Source organism: Pseudophryne corroboree, chromosome 1 (genome assembly GCF_028390025.1).
Source record: "Pseudophryne corroboree isolate aPseCor3 chromosome 1, aPseCor3.hap2, whole genome shotgun sequence".
NCBI classification, from domain to species: domain Eukaryota; kingdom Metazoa; phylum Chordata; class Amphibia; order Anura; family Myobatrachidae; genus Pseudophryne; species Pseudophryne corroboree.
Genome location: NC_086444.1, coordinates 1,151,471,238 through 1,151,491,603, shown reverse-complemented (window position 1 = coordinate 1,151,491,603; position 20,366 = coordinate 1,151,471,238). Strand labels below are relative to the sequence as shown.

The 20,366-nt window shown below is 46.1% G+C and overlaps 1 protein-coding gene across 6 annotated transcripts in view; it reads right to left on the bottom strand.

The window, feature by feature from the left end:
* Positions 1–20,366, bottom strand: part of POLN (DNA polymerase nu) — a 617,268-nt gene that overhangs the window by 367,190 nt on the left and 229,712 nt on the right. For all 6 annotated transcript variants that reach the window (XM_063924721.1, XM_063924733.1, XM_063924728.1 and 3 more), the window contains 3 exons: positions 4,837–4,897; positions 1,431–1,495; positions 47–130 (listed from right to left, as the gene is read on the bottom strand). In XM_063924721.1, the coding sequence (XP_063780791.1) occupies positions 47–130; positions 1,431–1,495; positions 4,837–4,897 (210 nt within the window). The remainder of the gene's footprint in view (positions 1–46; positions 131–1,430; positions 1,496–4,836; positions 4,898–20,366) is intronic.

The window sequence follows — 20,366 nt, the reverse complement described above, 5'->3', positions numbered from 1 at the left end:
TGTTTACTTAGGTCAAAAGGAATGATATATACATTAAAATGCACACCTGTCTAAGTTCATTACTGCTGGTTAATCTGAACTTCTCTCCTGCAGCATGGTGTGCTTCTCGCTCCAGTTCTTTAAGATGAATCTGTAATATAAACGATACTTTTATAGTTTATAGGGTTCAATTTATGGTTACACATAGTACTCTCACTAAGGGGGTCATTCCGACCCGATTGCACGCTGGGCTTCTTCGCAGCCGTGGTGGCCGCATTGCACAGGCGTGTCATTGCCCAGCGACAGCCACCACCAGGTAGTGATTCCGTTACTGAAGAAAGCAGTCGCAGCAGCGACCGCAAGAAGATTGACAGGAGGAAGGCGGATCCGGGCGGCAACTCACCGTTTTCAGGGAGTGGTGAGTCCAACGCAGGCATGTCCAGGCATTTGGAGGGCGGATGTCTGACGGCAATTCCGGGACCAGTATCGCTGGTAACTGTTACCCTGGTCTTCTTTTACAGGAAACTTTTTTAGCATAGCAGGGCTGCACAAGCGTTCACAGCCCTGCTATGCAGAAATACACTCCCCCATAGGCAGAGTCTAGTTGATCGCACGGGCAGCAAAAAGTTGCTACATGTGATCAACTCGGAATGACCCCCCCAAGACACTGCATCTACAATCAGACAGTTGCTCTGCATTTCATTGGCTTGGAGTGATGCAAGCCTTCTAGATTTGCTCTAGCCACAAGTTCCCTAAAACCATCGCCTCACCTCACCCCACTATTCTTAAGACTCAAATACAATCTGAATGCGCTAGGAGCTCTGCTCTCAGATCAGTCCATTCACTTTGTAAACTAATTGCTGTAAAAATATGCATTAATCTAAAACTATTTGAAAAAAACGAAGAAACACTAAAACTACGTTAAATATATATAGGAACATATTGGCCAGGAACTTTAATGCACCTTTATCTTACTAGTCCCTCCCACTGACAGCTGGAGTGCTATAATCATTGCGCACAATATGGTAAAGTGATTACTTCCTCTATGCCACCATTAAATCTAACGGTATACGTTTAATTTGCCGGCTGTCGGGATCCCGGCGGTCAGGATACCGACGCCGGAATCTCGACAGCATGCAATGCCGGCAGCCGGAATACCAATCTATCAATGCCACCCATTTCTAAATTTATATCCACCTCTACTTGCTCCTGCATCTCTACTGGATCATCTTGAAGGATAAGTATAGCTTATTTTGGACCCCTACCCACCAAGCTACATATTCTTCTAGTCTTTACCTACCAGTGGTGCAAGCACTCCACGTAAGTCATGCAGAGTATCATTTACATTTTTCTCACTTTATTATCACTTAAAAAAAAATTTTTTTATTAAAACTGTAAATACAGATTAGGCATGCCATAATAATTTACATTTATTTTTCCTTTTTATTTACCCCTAGTAGTACTGATGTCTTCTTCAGCTCCTCTTCATTTACTTGAATAGTATTGTTTTCCATTACTAGAAATCAAATATGTACAAACTGTATATTATCTCATAGATAATACAACTTTAAGGTTCTGGATTTTTCGTTCTTTTATAAAATCAAAACAGGTACTCCAAGGGGACGTTTCAGTTTGGCAGGATGGAAGCGTCTAGTGACATTGCAAGTTTTTCTTTACACCCAGGGGCGTAGCCAGAACTTTGTGGGCCCCATAGTAACATTTTGAAGGGGCCCCCGTCCCAATGCTTCTAGAGAGACACTTCTCTGCAGCAGTTGTTAATTGTATGCCCTATAATAGTGCCCTAGTTCATTTTCTGAACCATAGTAGAGACTTATTTAATGTTATGCCCCATAGTAGTGCCCTAGTTTCTTTTATGAATTGCAGTAGTGCTTAAGTTCACCTTACTGTATGTCACATTTCAGAGCTGCCAGTACACATTATGCCACACAGTACCCCCAATTCACATTATGATGTATAATGCTCCCCGTTCATATTGTGCCGCATTACAGTGCCCCGGTTCATATTATATAACATTAAAATGCCCTCCAGTTCATTTTATATCATATTACAATGACCAGGTCCAGGGGCATACCTAGATATATTGCAGGCCCTAAAGACAAAGTTTGAAAGGACCCCTACGTACCACCCAATGGCAAAAAACGTATATAACACCTGTAACTGTGACAGGGAAGATGGGCCCCTCTCAGCTCTGGGCCCCATAGCAGCTGCACTGCCTGCACCTATGGTAGCTACGCCCTTGTTTACACCCCAAAGAGGTTTGCAGGAAAACTTGCGATGTCTGGGTACTGTAAATGGCTGATATGTGCACAATGCCAGTAACTGAACTATTCCCTGAGTGTCATAACATAATAAAGTCTTTAGTTGCAATCTTTTCTTTCTAAGGTACAACTGAGAAAATAGTAGCAGACTTACACAAAACATATGACTGTACAGATGTCACAGCATGGCTTCTCAGATTACAATGAATCCAAGCAAGCCTCCCTGCAACCCCAAGTACAATAAAAGTGCTCTATGTCCCATCTGGTTCCCACAGAAACTCAGGTGTACCCTCAATGAAAGAGGGGATACTCCTGAGAGCCTATTCTATTCACATGCCTGCACTGCAGCAGTCAAAATCCCAGGACGGGGGAATAATGCACAATTTATGTGCACTGTATATACACTCAGCTTTTACAAATCTGTATAGTAATTCTGTAAGGTCTATCCCATCTCCAACATGCATGTGTAGTGGGAGCCAGGGCACGACCCCCAACGTTTCCTACTACTACGGAAATGGGACAGACTTAGCCTAGGAAGAAGATCTGGCCAGGCACCGGGAACAAGGTAAGTATGGGACGAGGGGCAAGGCTGATAGGGGTGGTACATTTAAGCAGAAAGGGGATGGAACACTGTTTACTGAGGGGGAGGGCCTGACACAGCAGGGAAGGGACGGAACAGATAGGCCAACTGACATGACCCAGCATATGACGGGTCCCTTTACTAGTACAAAATACTTTCCTGGTAGCATGCAATAACAATAGGTTGTTCCGCATTCCAATATTTTAAAGCAAGTTTAAAACATTTTGCATTCTGAACATATTTATTATATTGAGTGGCTGGCATATGTCATGACTGTTAGTTTTGTGAACCCGAAGTCTATGTGAAGTCCATGCAGGTAACTGGAGGACTATGTGTATAATTGGCTGGTCTGTGGGAAACAATGTGATGAAGAGGCAAGGAGCAATCCCTGACCAGGAGTCGAACCTGGGCCTCGGCAGAGGGTGCTGTATCCTGACCACTGGAACACCAGGGACTTGGTGTTGATAACAGGTTGGTGAATATATTGCTGAGAACGAACTGGATCAATGATGAACAGGATTAGGCTGGTGATATGCTGCTGGACCAGACTGGCTTCTGGCTGAGGATAAGCTGGACCGGACTTGTTACTGGAGCACTATAAACCAGGGCTGAGAACCGGACTGGTTACTGGTGAGACTGAGAACTGGGCTAGTTACTGGCATGCCTGTACCGTGCTGGTTACCAGAGCACTATGGACCAGGCTGGTTACCGGTGAGACTGATAGCCCACTGTGAACCAGGCTGGGTACCAGTATAGCTGGTAACGCACTGTGAACCGGGCTGAGTACCGGTAAAACTGGTAGCATACTGTGAATCGGGCTGGATACCGGAATAACTGCTAACGCACTGTGAACCGGGCTGGGTACCGGTATAACTGATAATTTATTGTAAACCGGTCTGGGCACTGGTACAGCTGGTACGCATACTGTGAACCGGGCTGGGTACTGGTATAGCTGGTACGCTTACTGTGAACCAGGCTGGGTATCGGTATAACTGGTACGCTCACTGTGAACTGGGCTGGGTACCGGTATAACTGGTACGCTCACTGTGAACCAGGCTGGGTACCGGTATAGCTGGTATGCACACTGTGAGCCGGACTTAAGAGCAACAGAACTAGATAGCAAAAGAACAGAGGCTTGCAGGTACTAAGGTAATAAGTGTTACCTCTAGGGAGCTCAGCTACTAGGCTCACACTGAGCTGTGTGACTCAAGGAACTGCCAGCTTCTGAAACTCCGTTCTCTCTACTTATACCTCTTGGTCTTAGGTGATTAGTGAATAGAGTCAGGTGATTCAGGGAGTCTCAGGCTGGCACTGGATTGGATAGCTCATGGTCAGGTGATCAGACCCTGTCACATCAGTACTCCAGGTTAGGCTCTGATGTGGAGTGAGGCCTGGCAGACTGGAAAAACACTGAAGCCTAAACTTCTAAAAATGAACACAGGATGCTGGCTTTTAGTCCCAAACACCAGAGAGCTGAGCACAGTGGAGGATCAAATGCTGCACACAGGATCTTAGTGATTACTCACAGAGGAATTCCTCCTCAGGTGGGAAATCAAGAGTAAGCAACACAGATTGCAGTCTACATGCTGAGCTGAAGCAGATGCAGGTTACAGGATTTGCTGAGGTAAGCCACAGAACATGAGAAATACAGTTAGATTCATGACAGCATACATTTGGATTACTTATTTTTGTCTTTTCAAAGGATGAATTATTTTTTATGGGCTTGTTCTCACCATCACATTCTAAACTTTAGTATGCAATGGTGGGAACAACCCACAGAAAATCATTAATTTAACTTTTGTAAAGGAGCATTCAAGAAAAATGAATTATCCCAAAACTGAATCCAAAAGTAACCCATTTGTGATTTTACTTCTATTTTTCCATATTATTTATGCGTCAGCTTCAACTTAAGAAAAATGTTGCTTTGTAAAACTCATCCGTTACTTGTTTTAATGAGCAAAATCAAAAAAGTCCACAAAACATAATGACCATTCTTACCTGCCAAAATAGTGGTAAGTGGAAGTTCAATGGTGCAAAACAAATCCCATAGCTCTTCTGACTGCAAATAAATAAAAATCTAAATTATGCCAAAATATTGATTAATTGCAAGATGTTTTCAACAAAAAAAGCACTGCGGAATATGTGTGCGCTATGTAAATAACTGGTAGTAATAATAATAATAATAATAAGAAGAAGAAGAAGAAGAAGAAGAAGAAGAAGAAGATGTTCAAATGAAGAAATAAAATAATTACATTCTAGCAAAAAAAGTAATTTTACAAAATATAAAAAATAATTGTATTTGTAACAAAAGGTTTTCCTCTCAAATAGTAAATTCAGTTTTAAAAATTACTTTATACAGGTGGTCAAGATTACATGCTTAAGCAAAATACAGTTGCCCAAACGTGGGAAATGAATGTTCTGTTTTAAGCCACCCGTGCCCAAATTACAGTATATGAATATAGGGGTATATGCAATAGCGGGCGAAATCGCGGCAATTATCGCCGTTTTTTCAATTCGACCAAATTCGCCAGGTGAATTCCGGAAGGTGGCTTCCGGAATTCACCATATGCAATGAAAAACGGATTCGCCAGAGTCGCGGGCGAAAATCGGCCGATTTTGCGGATTTTACCGCGATTTTAAAAAACGGGAAAAAACGGGGAAAAACCCGAAAAAAAAATGGCGTGGGGTCCCCCCTCCAAAGCATAACCAGCCTCGGGCTCATTGAGCTGGTCCTGGTTCTAAAAATGCGGGGAAAAAATTGACAGGGGATCCCCCGTATTTTTAAAACCAGCACCGGGCTCTGCGCCTGATGCTGGTGCCAAAAATACGGGGGACAAAACGAGTAGGGGTCCCCCGTATTTTTAACACCAGCATCGGGCTCCACTAGCTGGACAGATAATGCCACAGCCGGGGGTCACTTTTATACAGTGCTCTGCGGCCGTGGCATCAAATATCCAACTAGTCACCCCTGGCCGGGGAACCCTGGGGGAATGGGGACCCCTTCAATCAAGGGGTCCCCCCCCCCCAGCCACCCAAGGGCCAGGGGTGAAGCCCGAGGCTGTCCCCCCCCATCCAATGGGCTGCGGATGGGGGGGCTGATAGCCTTTGTGTTAAAAAAAAAAGATATTGTTTTTTCCATTAGTACTACAAGTCCCAGCAAGCCTCCCCTGCAAGCTGGTACTTGGAGAACCACAAGTACCAGCATGCGGGAGAAAAACGGGCCCGCTGGTACCTGTAGTTCTAATGGAAAAAAAATACCCAAATAAAAACAGGACACAGACACCGTCGACAGTAAAACTTTATTACACACTGCCGACACACACATACTTACCTATGTTCACACGCCGACATCGGTCCTCTTCTCCATGTAGAATCCCGGGGTACCTGAAAATAAAAGATCAATTATACTCACCTCAACAGGCTCCAGAGATAAATCCACGGACTTGGCAAAAAAAGAAAACGAACAACCGGACCTGCGGACCGAAAGGGGTCCCATGCTGACACATGGGACCCCTCTCCCCGAATGCCGGGACATCACGTGACTCCTGTCACTGATGTCCCTTCAGCCAATCAGGAAGCGCTACTGCCGTGGCGCTCATCTGATTGGCTGGACGCCGTCTGTACTCTGACAGCGCCTCGCACAGCTCCCTCCATTACTTTCAATGGTGGGAACTTAGCGGCTAGCGGTGGGGTCACCCGCCGGTCACCGCTGACCGGCGGGTGACCTCACCGCTAGCCGCTAAGTTCCCACCATTGAATATAATGGAGGGAGCTGTGCGATGCGCTGTCACAGCGATCAGCCAATCAGGTTAGCGCAACGAAGTTGCGCTTCCTGATTGGCTTAGAGACCTGTCAGTGACAACTGTCACTGACAGATCTTAATCGTGGATAGGTGTCCCATGTGTCAGCATGGGACACCTTTCAGTCCGTTTTTGGTGCGGGTAAATGCGCTTTCTTTTTTTGCCAAGTCCGTGGATTTATCTCTGGAGCCTGTTGAGGTGAGTATAATTGATCTTTTATTTTCAGGTACCCCGGGATTCTACATGGAGAAGAGGACCGATGTCGGCGTGTGAACATAGGTAAGTATGTGTGTGTCGGCAGTGTGTAATAAAGTTTTACTGTCGACGGTGTCTGTGTCCTGTTTTTATTTGGGTATTTTTTTTCCATTAGAACTACAGGTACCAGCGGGCCCGTTTTTCTCCCGCATGCTGGTACTTGTGGTTCTCCAAGTACCAGCTTGCAGGGGAGGCTTGCTGGGACTTGTAGTACTAATGGAAAAAACAATATCTTTTTTTTTGAACACAAAGGCTATCAGCCCCCCCATCCGCAGCCCATTGGATGGGGGGGGACAGCCTCGGGCTTCACCCCTGGCCCTTGGGTGGCTGGGGGGGGGGGACCCCTTGATTGAAGGGGTCCCCATTCCCCCAGGGTTCCCCGGCCAGGGGTGACTAGTTGGATATTTGATGCCACGGCCGCAGGGCACTGTATAAAAGTGACCCCCGGCTGTGGCATTATCTGTCCAGCTAGTGGAGCCCGATGCTGGTGTTAAAAATACGGGGGACCCCTACTCGTTTTGTCCCCCGTATTTTTGGCACCAGCATCAGGCGCAGAGCCCGGTGCTGGTTTTAAAAATACGGGGGATCCCCTGTCAATTTTTTCCCCGCATTTTTAGAACCAGGACCAGCTCAATGAGCCCGAGGCTGGTTATGCTTTGGAGGGGGGACCCCACGCCATTTTTTCCCCGGATTTTACCGTTCCAGCAATAAAAAAAATAAAAAAATAAAAATATTATTTTAAAAAATATATAAATAATATTTGTGCCTCCCCCAAAAAAAAAAAAAAAACCTAATCCCTTCTAATATAAATAGATCTGCTATTCCTAAAAAAAAAAACACAAAAAAAAACATGTTTAAAAATTTTTTATTTGTTTTCACCCTCCAAAGTGTGGCGGAGTGAAAATCGCGAATTTGCTGTCTAAAAGCACTGCAGGCGAATTTCCAAACTTGAATTGAATATGCTGGAGGCGAATTGCAGCATCTGTACCATTGCAGAAAAGGCGAATTCGGAAAAAGGCGAATTGAGAAAAGGCGAATTTTGACGGGCCGTTTTTTTGCGAAAAATGACTGCACTGCATAGGCGAATTGATTTTTGGAGGCGAAAACGGCCCGGAATTCGCCTATTTTGCCAATTCGCCCGCTATTGCATATACCCCATAGCCTCTTCAGTATTATAATATGTAACAACTACAATTTTATTGATAAAGTTATGATGGAAATAGAGCAGTATTACACATAGATTACTACTGAAAGTTAACGGAGATATGTTTTACTCCTAAAAGCTTCCTTCGCTGTGCCAGGCGTTACCATTGCTTGAGAGGAATATTTGCAGACCAGGAAAGCTTATAGGTCTCTAGAAATACCACTGCTTTTGTTGGTCGTGTTATAAATACATAGGGACGGGAGCTATAAAAGTCCTCTAGCAATGCCCAGAGCTGGTTTTGAATCTAATTGTAAATCTCTTGGTGTGTTTCACTTTAACAATACCTACAGACATGCACTTTCCATGCCATCCTCCAGCCATGAACCCGATGATGATTAAAACTACTACAGATAATAAAAATAATTATAATAATAATAATAATAATTTTATTTATATAGCGCTCTTTCTCCAATAGGACTCAATGCGCTTAACAGATACATAGCATAATATAGTACAGAAAATAATGATGAAGTACATTTTCATAAAATACAGAAGCATGAAGATACTAAAAGGGACACTATGGAAATGCTTGAGTAAACAGGAAAGTCTTGAGTCTACTTTTGAAGGATTCTGTAGTTGGGACCTCTCGCACTGTGCGGGGAAGTGAGTTCCATAGAGTCGGAGCCGCATGACTAAAAGCTCGACCCCCAGATGAATTACGGTAGATTCTAGGTACTGCTAAAAGTCCTTCATCTACAGATCGCAGTAATCGAGTGGGGCAGTATGGGGTCAGAAGCTGTTTCAGGTACCTTGGGCCCTGGTCATGTAATGCTTTGAAACTCAGTAAGCCAATCTTGAAGATGATTCGCCATCTTACAGGCAGCCAGTGAAGGGAGTAGAGGATGGGTGTTATGTGGCTAGAACGGGGCTGGTTGGTTAACAGCCTGGCAGCTGTGTTTTGCACCAGCTGTAAGCGTTGCAATTCTTTTGCTGGGAGACCAAGGTAGAGGGCATTACAGTAGTCTAATCGAGATGATACAAATGCATGTATGACTTTTGGCATATCATCTGAGGGAATTAAGTGCTTGATTCTGGCTATGTTCCTCAGGTGAAAGAATGAGGATTTGATTGTGGCTGATATCTGATGTTTAAGTGTCAAGCCACCATCCAGGACAACGCCAAGATTCCGCACACGATCACTGGTCTGTAATTCTGAATCCCCGAGTGTAATTCCAGTTGGTTGGCTATGCTGCAGTCTTGTCCTTTGATGTTGCGGTCGAATCATAAGGACCTCTGTTTTATCCGGGTTCAGTCGCAGCCAACTGGCGCTCATACACTCCTGTAGCTCAGTTAGACAGCCATTTAGCGTTGCTATTGGGTTATCAGTGCCCGGAGCAATGGACAAGTACAGTTGTGTATCATCTGCATAGCAGTGGTAGAACAGGCCATGGCGCCTGATTATTTCGCCCAATGGGAGCATGTATACTGCAAAAAGCATGGGGGATAGTATAGAACCTTGTGGGACACCACATGGCAATGGCACTGGTGGTGATGAGTATAATTCAGATGATACTCTCTGTGACCTGCCTGTGAGAAATGATTTGAACCAGCTTAAGACTGTGCCATCCAGACCACAGAAATGTATCAGTCGCTCAATCAGAAGCCCATGGTCCACGGTATCAAATTATGCTGAGAGATCTAGAAGGATTAATATTGAACAGTCACCTCTGTCTCTTGCCATCAGAAGATCATTTAACACACACACGAGGGCTGTTTCAGTGCTATGTCTTCTCCTGAATCCTGATTGAAATGGATCATAAATATCATGGGTTGTCAGGCGGGTTTCCAGTTGATTTGCAACCACTTTCTCAATAATCTTTCCTAGGAAAGGAAGGTTTGATACCGGTCTGTAGTTGGTCATGCAGTCGGGATCTAAATTAGGTTTTTTAAGAAGCGGTCTAACAATTGCTTCCTTTAGGGGTCCAGGAAAAATGCCTGTCTGCAAAGAGCATTGAACAATTTTTGCAAAGACAGGACCAATTATATCCATACAACCTATTAGAAGTTTGGTTGAGGCTGGGTCCAGATCACAGGTGGTGGGACGCAAAATCCGAGCAATTTCAGCAGTGTCCTTTACAACCACTGGGGCAAAGCTGGTCCATGAAGGCAGGTAGCTTATATTGGCAGGCTTTGTAGTTTGGCACTCCTTTGATGGCACTGGGGAGATTCCAGCCCGGATGGTGGATATTTTATCTGCAAAGAAGTTTGCAAACTCGTTGCATCTTGCCTGGGAGAGGGTCTCATCAGTCTGCAGGCATGCTGGCTTGCAAAGCATCTCCACTGTGCGGAAAAGTTGAGCTGGCCTATTGTGTGCTGCTGTGATCTCATTTGACAGGAACTGTGATTTCTTACGAGTGATTGTCGATTGATATTCTTCATTATGCTTTATTAGTTTTATTTTGTCATCCACTAGGTTAGTCTTCCTCCATCGTCTTTCCAGTCTACGCCCCCTTTTCTTGAGCTCACTAACACTGTTGTCGAACCATGGAGCTTGACGTTGTGGTTTACGAGGTCTTATACGCACAGGGGCGATAATATCAATTGCAGCCATAACATCCCTATTATAATAACGGACTAGGGAACTGGGTAAACGTGGCCACCTATAGAGGTTACCAAGGTTAACCAAAAGTGTTAAATTTCAAGTAGCCTTTTGAAATTTATTATTTACATGCAGTATCATTGTTACCTCCAGATTAGTCATGAATGTACATGAAATATAAAAAAATAAAAAGGGCAGCTTTGCATCCTAGGTGAATAACCAGCACCATTGCTGTACCCTGGACTGATAACGAGGATGACTTGCAAAAGCAGCATCCAGCAAAAGATTTGCCAGACTTGGCTGCACATTCTATAAGAGGGAGCACTGCAGAGTAGGATGCTTTTATCCTAGGGAAATCAAGCCCACAAAAAATGTGCAAGCCTCTCCTCCTGCCATGGGCTCTAACAAGATAAATGTACTGTTGTGAACTATAATTCCCAGTAAACCTTGGCATCCCTTGGATTATTGGACATGCTACTGTTTGAGCAACTAAACCCTAATCTACAGAGGCCTCTTATAGTGCAATTAAAATCATCACATGATACATGGATACTGTAATACCTTTTACTTGTTTGTGTATTCTGAACACTTGGCACTGTATATTGCTTATATGTAACATTTTATGGTTCAGTACAATCATGTATCATTTTCATTAGGTCTGCTGTGAAATTCAGAAAATTTGCCCCACACCCATCACCACCACCAATCAGAGCCGGATTAAGGCCCTGGGAGGCCTGGGGTACTAAAGAGCAGCGGGGCCCCCATGGACTAAAAAACTAAAAAAATAATAATAATAATATATATATATATATATATATATATATATATATACACTGCTCAAAAAAATAAAGGGAACACTAAAATAACACATCCTAGATCTGAATGAATGAAATATTCTTATTAAATACTTTGTTCTTTACATAGTTGAATGTGCTGACAACAAAATCACACAAAAATTATCAATGGAAATCAAATTTATTAACCCATGGAGGTCTGGATTTGGAGTCACCCTCAAAATGAAAGTGGAAAAACACACTACAGGCTGATCCAACTTTGATATAATGTCCTTAAAACAAGTCAAAATGAGGCTCAGTAGTGTGTGTGGCCTCCACGTGCCTGTATGACCTTCCTACAACGCCTGGGCATGCTCCTGATGAGGTGGTGGATGGTCTCCTGAGGGATCTCCTCCCAGACCTGGACTAAAGCATCCGCCAACTCCTGGACAGTCTGTGGTGCAACGTGGCGTTGGTGGATGGAGCGAGACATGATGTCCCAGATGTGCTCAATTGGATTCAGGTCTGGGGAACGGGCGGGCCAGTCCATAGCATCAATGCCTTCGTCTTGCAGGAACTGCTGACACACTCCAGCCACATGAGGTCTAGCATTGTCTTGCATTAGGAGGAACCCAGGGCCAACCGCACGAGCATATGGTCTCACAAGGGGTCTGAGGATCTCATCTCGGTACCTAATGGCAGTCAAGCTACCTCTGGCGAGCACATGGAGGGCTGTGCGGCCCCCCAAAGAAATGCCACCCCACACCATTACTGACCCACTGCCAAACCGGTCATGCTGGAGGATGTTGCAGGCAGCAGAACGTTCTCCTTGGCGTCTCCAGACTCTGTCACGTCTGTCACATGTGCTCAGTGAGAACCTGCTTTCATCTGTGAAGAGCACAGGGCGCCAGTGGCGAATTTGTCAATCTTGGTGTTCTCTGGCAAATGCCAAACGTCCTGCACGGTGTTGGGCTGTAAGCACAACCCCCACCTGTGGATGTCGGGCCCTCATACCACCCTCATGGAGTCTGTTTCTGATCATTTGAGTAGACACATGCACATTTGTGGCTTGCTGGAGGTCATTTTGCAGGGCTCTGGCAGTGCTCCTCCTGTTCCTTCTTGCACAAAGGCGGAGGTAGCGGTCCTGCTGCTGGGTTGTTGCCCTCCTACGGCCTCCTCCACGTCTCCTGATGTACTGGCCTGTCTACTGGTAGCGCCTCCATGCTCTGGACACCACGCTGACAGACACAGCAAACCTTCTTGCCACAGCTCGCATTGATGTGCCATCCTGGATGAGCTGCACTACCTGAGCCATTTGTGTGGGTTGTAGGGAGGTCATACAGGCACGTGGAGGCCACACACACTACTGAGCCTCATTTTGACTTGTTTTAAGGACATTACATCAAAGTTGGATCAGCCTGTAGTGTGTTTTTCCACTTTAATTTTGAGGGTGACTCCAAATCCAGACCTCCATGGGTTAATACATTTGATTTCCATTGATAATATTTGTGTGATTTTGTTGTCAGCACATTCAACTATGTAAAGAACAAAGTATTTAATAAGAATATTTCATTCATTCAGATCTAGGATGTGTTATTTTAGTGTTCCCTTTATTTTTTTGAGCAGTGTATATATATATATATATATATATATATATATATATATATCTCCTTTCTTATGGGCGGCACTCAGAGACTTTTATCAAACGGATTAAGTGAAAAAAAGACCCCACCGGGCCGTTTTTATTGGTAACGTTTCGGGGTATAATCCCCTTCCTCAGACCGGACCAATAAAAACGGCCCCGTGGGGTCTTTTTTTCACTTAATCCGTTTGATAAAAGTCTCTGAGTGCCGCCCATAAGAAAGGAGATATCTACAGATGCTGATCTGAGGGGAGGGCACCGGAGCAAGACATACGTAAGACCGGAGTGCCAGGGACCCTGTATGTATTGCTATATATATATATATATATATATATATATTTATCGCTAAGAATCCCTCCTTCAGTTTAGCGTGCGGCGCGCCAATGACTGAGCCGCACAGCAATTGGACAGCTGAGCCGTCACTCAGCTGCCCTGACTACACCTGTTAGAGCACTCTTCTTAGAGCTGTAGTCAGCGCAGCTGAGCGACGGCTCAGTTGTCCAATTGCTGTCCGGCTCAGCAAGCATGCGGCTCCGTCATTGGTGCGCCGCACGCTGAACTGAAGGAGGAGGAGGGACAGGGCAAAGGGGAGCCGGGGCTCGTGAGCACAGCACCGCAGATCGGATTGAAGAAAGATCCGATCTGTGGTGTGGCAGGGGGCCCTTTTGGAAAGGGGGGCCCGGGGTACGTATCCCCGGGACCCCCCCCCTTAATCCGGCTCTGCCACCAATCACTCCTTCTGTAGCCAGCGTGCTAGCACTAGTACTCATTCTAAGGGCAGATCACTCTCTTCCATCTTCCCAAAATTTCATAAATATCCTACTAATCCCTTATCCCTTTTAATCAGACATGTTTAGATTGTAAGCTCGCAAGAGCAGGGCCTTCTTCCCTCATGTGCCTTTCCTTCTTTTACACTTATACTCCATACTCACTTTGATGTCACCTAACCCCTGGTTTTCCATACATGTCCTATGCTGTCTTGAACTGTAAGTGCTGTTTTCTTGTTTGCTCATTTGTTTATGTATTCTGTAATGGGCGCTGCGGATACCTTGTGGCACCATATAAATAAAGGATGATAATAATAATGTGAACAATTATTTGCTACTGCGGCGCATGTGTAAACCTCAGTGTACATACAAAGGTGCTATGGCATACAGGAATAGCTAGTATCTGAAATGGAAGTCAAGTGATGGGTATTTCTGGATGGTAACTTGGAGTTGGCCCAAAGAGAACACAATTTGGGTGTGCTATGGGAGTGTCAAAGGGGTGTCAGTGTAAGCAGGCTGAGTTCTCAGATGCACAGACGCTCACACAGAGGTCATGTTCACCCAAGGACTATGCAACTGCCATAGGTGGACTGTTTAGAACCACCAATGGTGTTACTGCATACAGGGGCACAGAAAATGGGTGTCAAGAGCTTCCACTTTCCGGTGTATGTTACTGCACAAGGGGGAAGCTTAAACTAGCATCTGCACAATATCACACCCACGATTTCACCAGGTGGTACAGAATCAGGCATCTGAGTCTAATATTTTGGTGAGTTTGTACATACAGCTAATCTAACAAAAGGCTCATGAATGTATTCCCTATCCTTCCCACCAACTTGATTACAGTCTTCCTATATGTACATTTAATTTGGTGCCACAAGCACTGGCGCAGAGAGAGAGGGGAGTGGGTACTAATGTACTACTTACCCGAGCTTGCTGGAGGGCACCGGTGGGGGTCCGGGTCCGCTGCCCCCCTCTCTGAGTATACTTACTTTGATCTGGGAAGCAATCTTCCCAAATATCACAGAGAAGACTGCGCCAGCTGAGGATGGGACCTGCTTTCAATACCAAGCAAAATAGGATTTTAATTACCTACTGGTAAATCCTTTTCTCGTAGTCTGTAGAGGATGCTGGGGTCCACATTAGTACCATGGGGTATAGACGGGTCCACTAGGAGCCACTGGCACTTTGAAGAGTTTAATAGTGTGGACTGGCTCCTCCCTCTATGCCCCTCCTACCAGACTCAGTCTAGAAACTGTGCCCGAGGAGAAGGACAACTTCGAGAGAAGGATTTTACACAGATAGTGGCGAGATTCACACCAGCTCACACAAACAAGGCAAATCAAGCTAACTAGCTTGAAAAAACTCAGCAACAGCTGAATAACATTACTGAACCAAGTAATAACGCAGTACTCAACTAAGAACAAAGCAGTACTGAACCAAATAACCACTGCAGGATAACGAAGTGCTGGGCAGGCGCCCAGCATCCTCTACGGACTACGAGAAAAGGATTTACCGGTAGGTAATTAAAATCCTATTTTACGTCCTAGAGGATGCTGGGGTCCACATTAGTACCATGGGGATGTACCAAAGCTCCCAGAACGGGAGGGAGAGCGCGGAGGATCCTGCAGAACTGATTGACCAAATTTAAGGTCCTCAGAGGCCAAAGTATCGAACTTATAGAATTTAGCAAACGTGTTCGACCCAGACAAAGTAGCCGCTTGGCAAAGCTGTAAAGCTGAGACACCCCGGGCAGCCGCCCAGGAGAACCCACCTTACGAGTAGAGTGGGCCTTAACAGACTTTGGACACGGCAATCACGTAGAATACGCATGCTGGATAGTGAACCTAATCCAGCGAGAGATAGTCTGCTTAGAAGCAGGACACCCAAGTTTCTTGGGATCATACAGGACAAACAGAGAGTCCGCTTTTCTGTGACGAGCAGTCCTCTTCACGTAGATTTTTAGCGCCCTTACAACATCCAAGGACTTTGATAGAATTGAGGAGTCAGTAGCAACTGGCACCACAATAGGTTGGTTGATATGAAAAGCCGACAAAACCTTTGGAAAAAACTGCTGACGTGTCCGGAGCTCAGCTATATCTTCATGGAAGATCAAGTATGGGCTTTTACAAGACAAAGCCCCCAACTCCGACACATGTCTAGCAGAAGCTAAGGCCAACAAAGTGACAGCCTTCCACGTGAGAAACTTGAGTTCAACCTCCTGTAGAGGCTCGAACCAGTCCGATTGGAGGAACTGTAAGACCACGTTAAGATCCCTCGGTGCTGTAGGCGGCACAAAGGGTAGCTGGATGTGCAGAACCCCTTTCAAAAAGGTCTGAACCTCAGGGAGGGAATCCAGCTGATTCTGGAAGAAAATAGATAAAGCCGAAATCTGGACCTTTACATATTCCAACCTCAGGCCCATATACACACCTGTTTGCAGGAAGAGGAGAAATCGTCCTAATTGAAACTCCACCGTAGGAAACTTCTTGGATTCACACCAAGATACATACTTTTTCCAAATGCGATGGTAATGTTTAGACGTTACTCCTTTCCTAGCCTGTATCAGGGTAGGAATAACCTTGTTCAGAATACCCTTCCGAGCTAATATCTGGCGTTCAACCTCCATGCCGTCAAACGTAGCCGCAGTAAGTCTTGATAAGTGAACGGCCCCTGTTGTGGCAGGTCCTCCTGAAGAGGAAGAGGCCTCGGATCTTCCAGCAGAAGACCCAGAAAATCCGCGTACCAAGCCCTTCTTGGCCAGTCCGGAGCAATGAGGATTGCCTGAACTCTTGTTCTCCTCATGAGCTTTAGAATCCTTGGAATGAGTGGAAGTGGAGGAAACACGTACACCGACTGGAACACCCACGGAGTCACCAGGGCGTCCACCGCCACTGCTTGCAGGGTCTCTTGACCTGGAACAATACCTCCGAAGCTTCTTGTTGAGATGGGAGGCCATCATGTCTATTTAAGGAACTCCTCAAAGATTTGTCACCTCCGTGAACACCTCCGAATGGAGACCGCACTCCCCTGGATGGAGATCATGTCTGCTGAGGAAGTCCACTTCCCAGTTATTCACTCACTGAATGAAAATTGCTGACAGTGTGTTTTTCTGCCCAGAGGATGATTCTTGTTACCCCTGACATCGCAGCTCTGCTCTTCGTTCCACCCTGTCGGTTTATGTGGGCCACCATCGTTACATTGTCCAACTGTACTTGAATGGCTCGATCTTGCAGAAGATGGGCCACTTGGAGAAGACTGTGGTACACGGCTCTTAGTTCCAGAATGTTTATCGGAAGACTGGATTCCAGACTTGACCACCTTCCTTGGAAGGTTTCCCCTTGAGTGACTGCGCCCCATTCCCGGAGACTTGCGTCCGTGGTTAGAAGGATCCAGTCCTGAATCCCGAACCTGCGGCCCTCCAGAAGGTGAGGCGTTTGCAGCCACCAGAGGAGTGAAATCATTGCTTTCGGTGACAGGCGTATCCTCAGGTGCATATGTAGATGAGAACCCGACCACTTGTCCAGGAGATCCAGTTGAAAGGATCGAGCATGAAATCTTCCGTACTGTAGAGCCTCGTAGGAGGCAACCATCTTCCCTAGAAGGCGAATGCACTGATGAACCGATACCCGGGCTGGCTTCAAGACATCCTGGACCATTGTTTGTATCACCAACACTTTCTTCTAAAACCCTCTGCACTTCCATGTCGAGAATCATCCCCAGGAAAGACAATCTCCTTGTCGGTTCCAAATGTGACTTTGTAAGGTTTAGGATCCAATCATGGTCCCTGAGCAGACGAGTCGTGAGAGCAATGGACTGCAACAACTTCTCCCTGGTCGATGCCTTTATCAGCAGATCGTTAATGTCACGATCCGGGTATCTGGACGCCATTACCTGCCATTTAGGTGTCTTCTGAGACTGGCCCAGCGTTCCAAATCCGGATCTCATCTGTGTCAACACTCTGCACATCCCTCCTGTCATTCTGAGACACTACCACAGCGGCGCCATGTTTGAATCCAACATGGCGTCTCCCGTCCTCCGCGGCCTCTGCCGCCGTTACTGTGTTATTGCTGCAGGTTCTCAGAATCATGTATCATGCCTGCCGCGGCCTCTGCTGCCCTCCAAGTGTCTCAGCATTTAACAGTAATCTGGCGTCTCCTGTCCTCCGCGGCCGGCGCCGCCATTATCACTATGTTTGCACATTTCATTTCAAACCAGTTTTCCCTCCAGGTTCCAGCATGGGCGCAGCCATGTTGGATTTGATCACATGCTCCAATTCCTCCAATCCACCATCTCTGGAATCTGCATAATTGCCCAGCCAATGCCTGCATAGCAGCAGGTATAAGTATCCTGTGTCTGGGCCAGATAGATGTCAGTGCTTTGAATGTCATACCTTGTTCCAGTCTCTCTCTCCTGTGGCTTGTTTCTCCAGGTTCCAGTTCCTGTCTCCAGCATTCACAAAGAGACCCGCACCTGCTTTCCATCTTGCAGTGCAGCCTGACTCTACAGCCTTCCGTGGCTGTCCAGTTTCCAGCTATCTACTATCTGCTTCCAAGCAGCCAGCTTTCAACTGATTCCAGCTTCTACCAAACACCGGTGCTGATCCAGCGGATCCTATCTTACCAGCAGTATCCACTACCACCGGTAATCAACTATCAGCTATTCTGTTTCTACGCTCACTAGCATCTCACATCATCCATTCTATATTTCATCACCTGGCTGGTTCCATCCAGCACCCACTCCGTGACTTTAGTACCTGGCTGATTCCATTCAGCACCCACTCTGTGTTTCATTACCTGGCTGATTCCATTCAGCATCCACTCCGTGTTTTACCACCTGGCTGGTTCCATCCAGCTGATACAGCAGCTTACTCAAATTACCAGATTCACCTGTTACAACTACTGGCATGTTCCTCGGCTATCTCCACTACTACAACCAGGCCTGGTAAGGATTTCTATCAAAGGACTTTAACATCTGTTCTAACCTACCAGTGCTCTGCAATACCTTCTACGGTTACGTGTTCCAGGAACTGTGTTATTTGCCACTGTCTTTGATTTACTTTGAATGCTGCTTGTCATTTCACGGAGTCTGTTAAATAAACTTTTATTTTGAATTTTAAACTGGTTGTCATGGTCACACCTTCGGGTAATCAATCTGCACTTACATGTCCAGGGGTCTGATTAAACCTCCCAGGTTTAACTTCATCTCAGCCCCTACAACTGAGGCTTCCTCCCGTCAGCCTAAACCCTCAGTTGTGACAGTAAGCACTGACCATATGAATCCAGCCGGAGACCAGGATCAAGCGGCTAGACCTATGCAAGAACTGGCAGCCAGACTCGAACATCAGGAGGCTGCACAAGGTCACATCATCCGCTGTCTCCAGGATCTCTCTACTCGGCTGGATGGGATTCAGACGACCCTCCGTGGACCTGGCACGTCTGGTGCGTCCACCACAGTGACTCCAGCTGTAACCCCACCCACCTTGCCCATTTCCATACCACGTCTTCATCTTCCAACGCCAGCAAAATTTGACGGATCTCCAAGGTTCTGCAGGGGATTTCTCAACCAATGCGAAATCCATTTTGAGCTTCAACCTGGCAACTTCCCCAGTGACCGTACCAAAGTTGCTTATATTATTTCTCTCCTCAGTGGCTCAGCTGTCCTCCTATACTGACTTTGTAGCATCATTCAGGCGCATCTTCGACGAGCCGGGCCGGGTTTCCTCTGCTTCATCTGAGATTCTCCGTCTACGCCAGGGAACACGTACTGTGGTACAGTATCTTATACAGTTCAAAATCCTGGCATATGAACTGGCCTGGAACGACGAGGCCCTGTATGCTGCATTCTGGCATGGCTTGTCAGAACACAGTAAAGATGAGTTAGCTACCAGAGACTTGCCTTCTAAGTTGGATGAGCTAATTTCACTATGCACGAAGGTTGATCTACGGTTCAGAGAGAGAGCAACCGAGCGAGGAAGATCATCCGCTCCTAAATCTTCTGCTCCTCCTCCTCGTCAACCATCTCCATCCAAGGATGAGACTATGCAAATTGGTCGTTCCCGTCTATCTCCCGCTGAGCGCCGAAGACGCCTCTCCGAGTCTCTATGTCTCTACTGTGCAGCTCCGTCGCACACTATCAACGCCTGTCCCAAACGTTCGGGAAACTCCAGATCCTAGCTCGCCAAGGAGAGGGCCGGCTAGGAGTAATGATCTCCTCTCCATCTCCTCATGATTGTAACCTCCCAGTGTCGCTCCAAATTGCTCAACGTTACAGGAACGTCATTGCCCTCCTTGATTCCGGAGCAGCTGGGAATTTCATAACCGAAGCTTATGTTAAACGGTGGTCCCTACCCACCGAGAGACTGTCCTCGTCCATCTCTTTGACTGCCGTTGATGGCAGCAAGATTTTTGACGCAGTCATTTCCTTAAGGACTCTTCCAGTTCGTCTGAGAGTGGGAGTTCCTCATTCTGAGTATATTTCTTTTCTAGTGATTCCAAGAGCCACACATCCAGTGGTTTTAGGCCTTCCATGGCTCCGTCTCCACAACC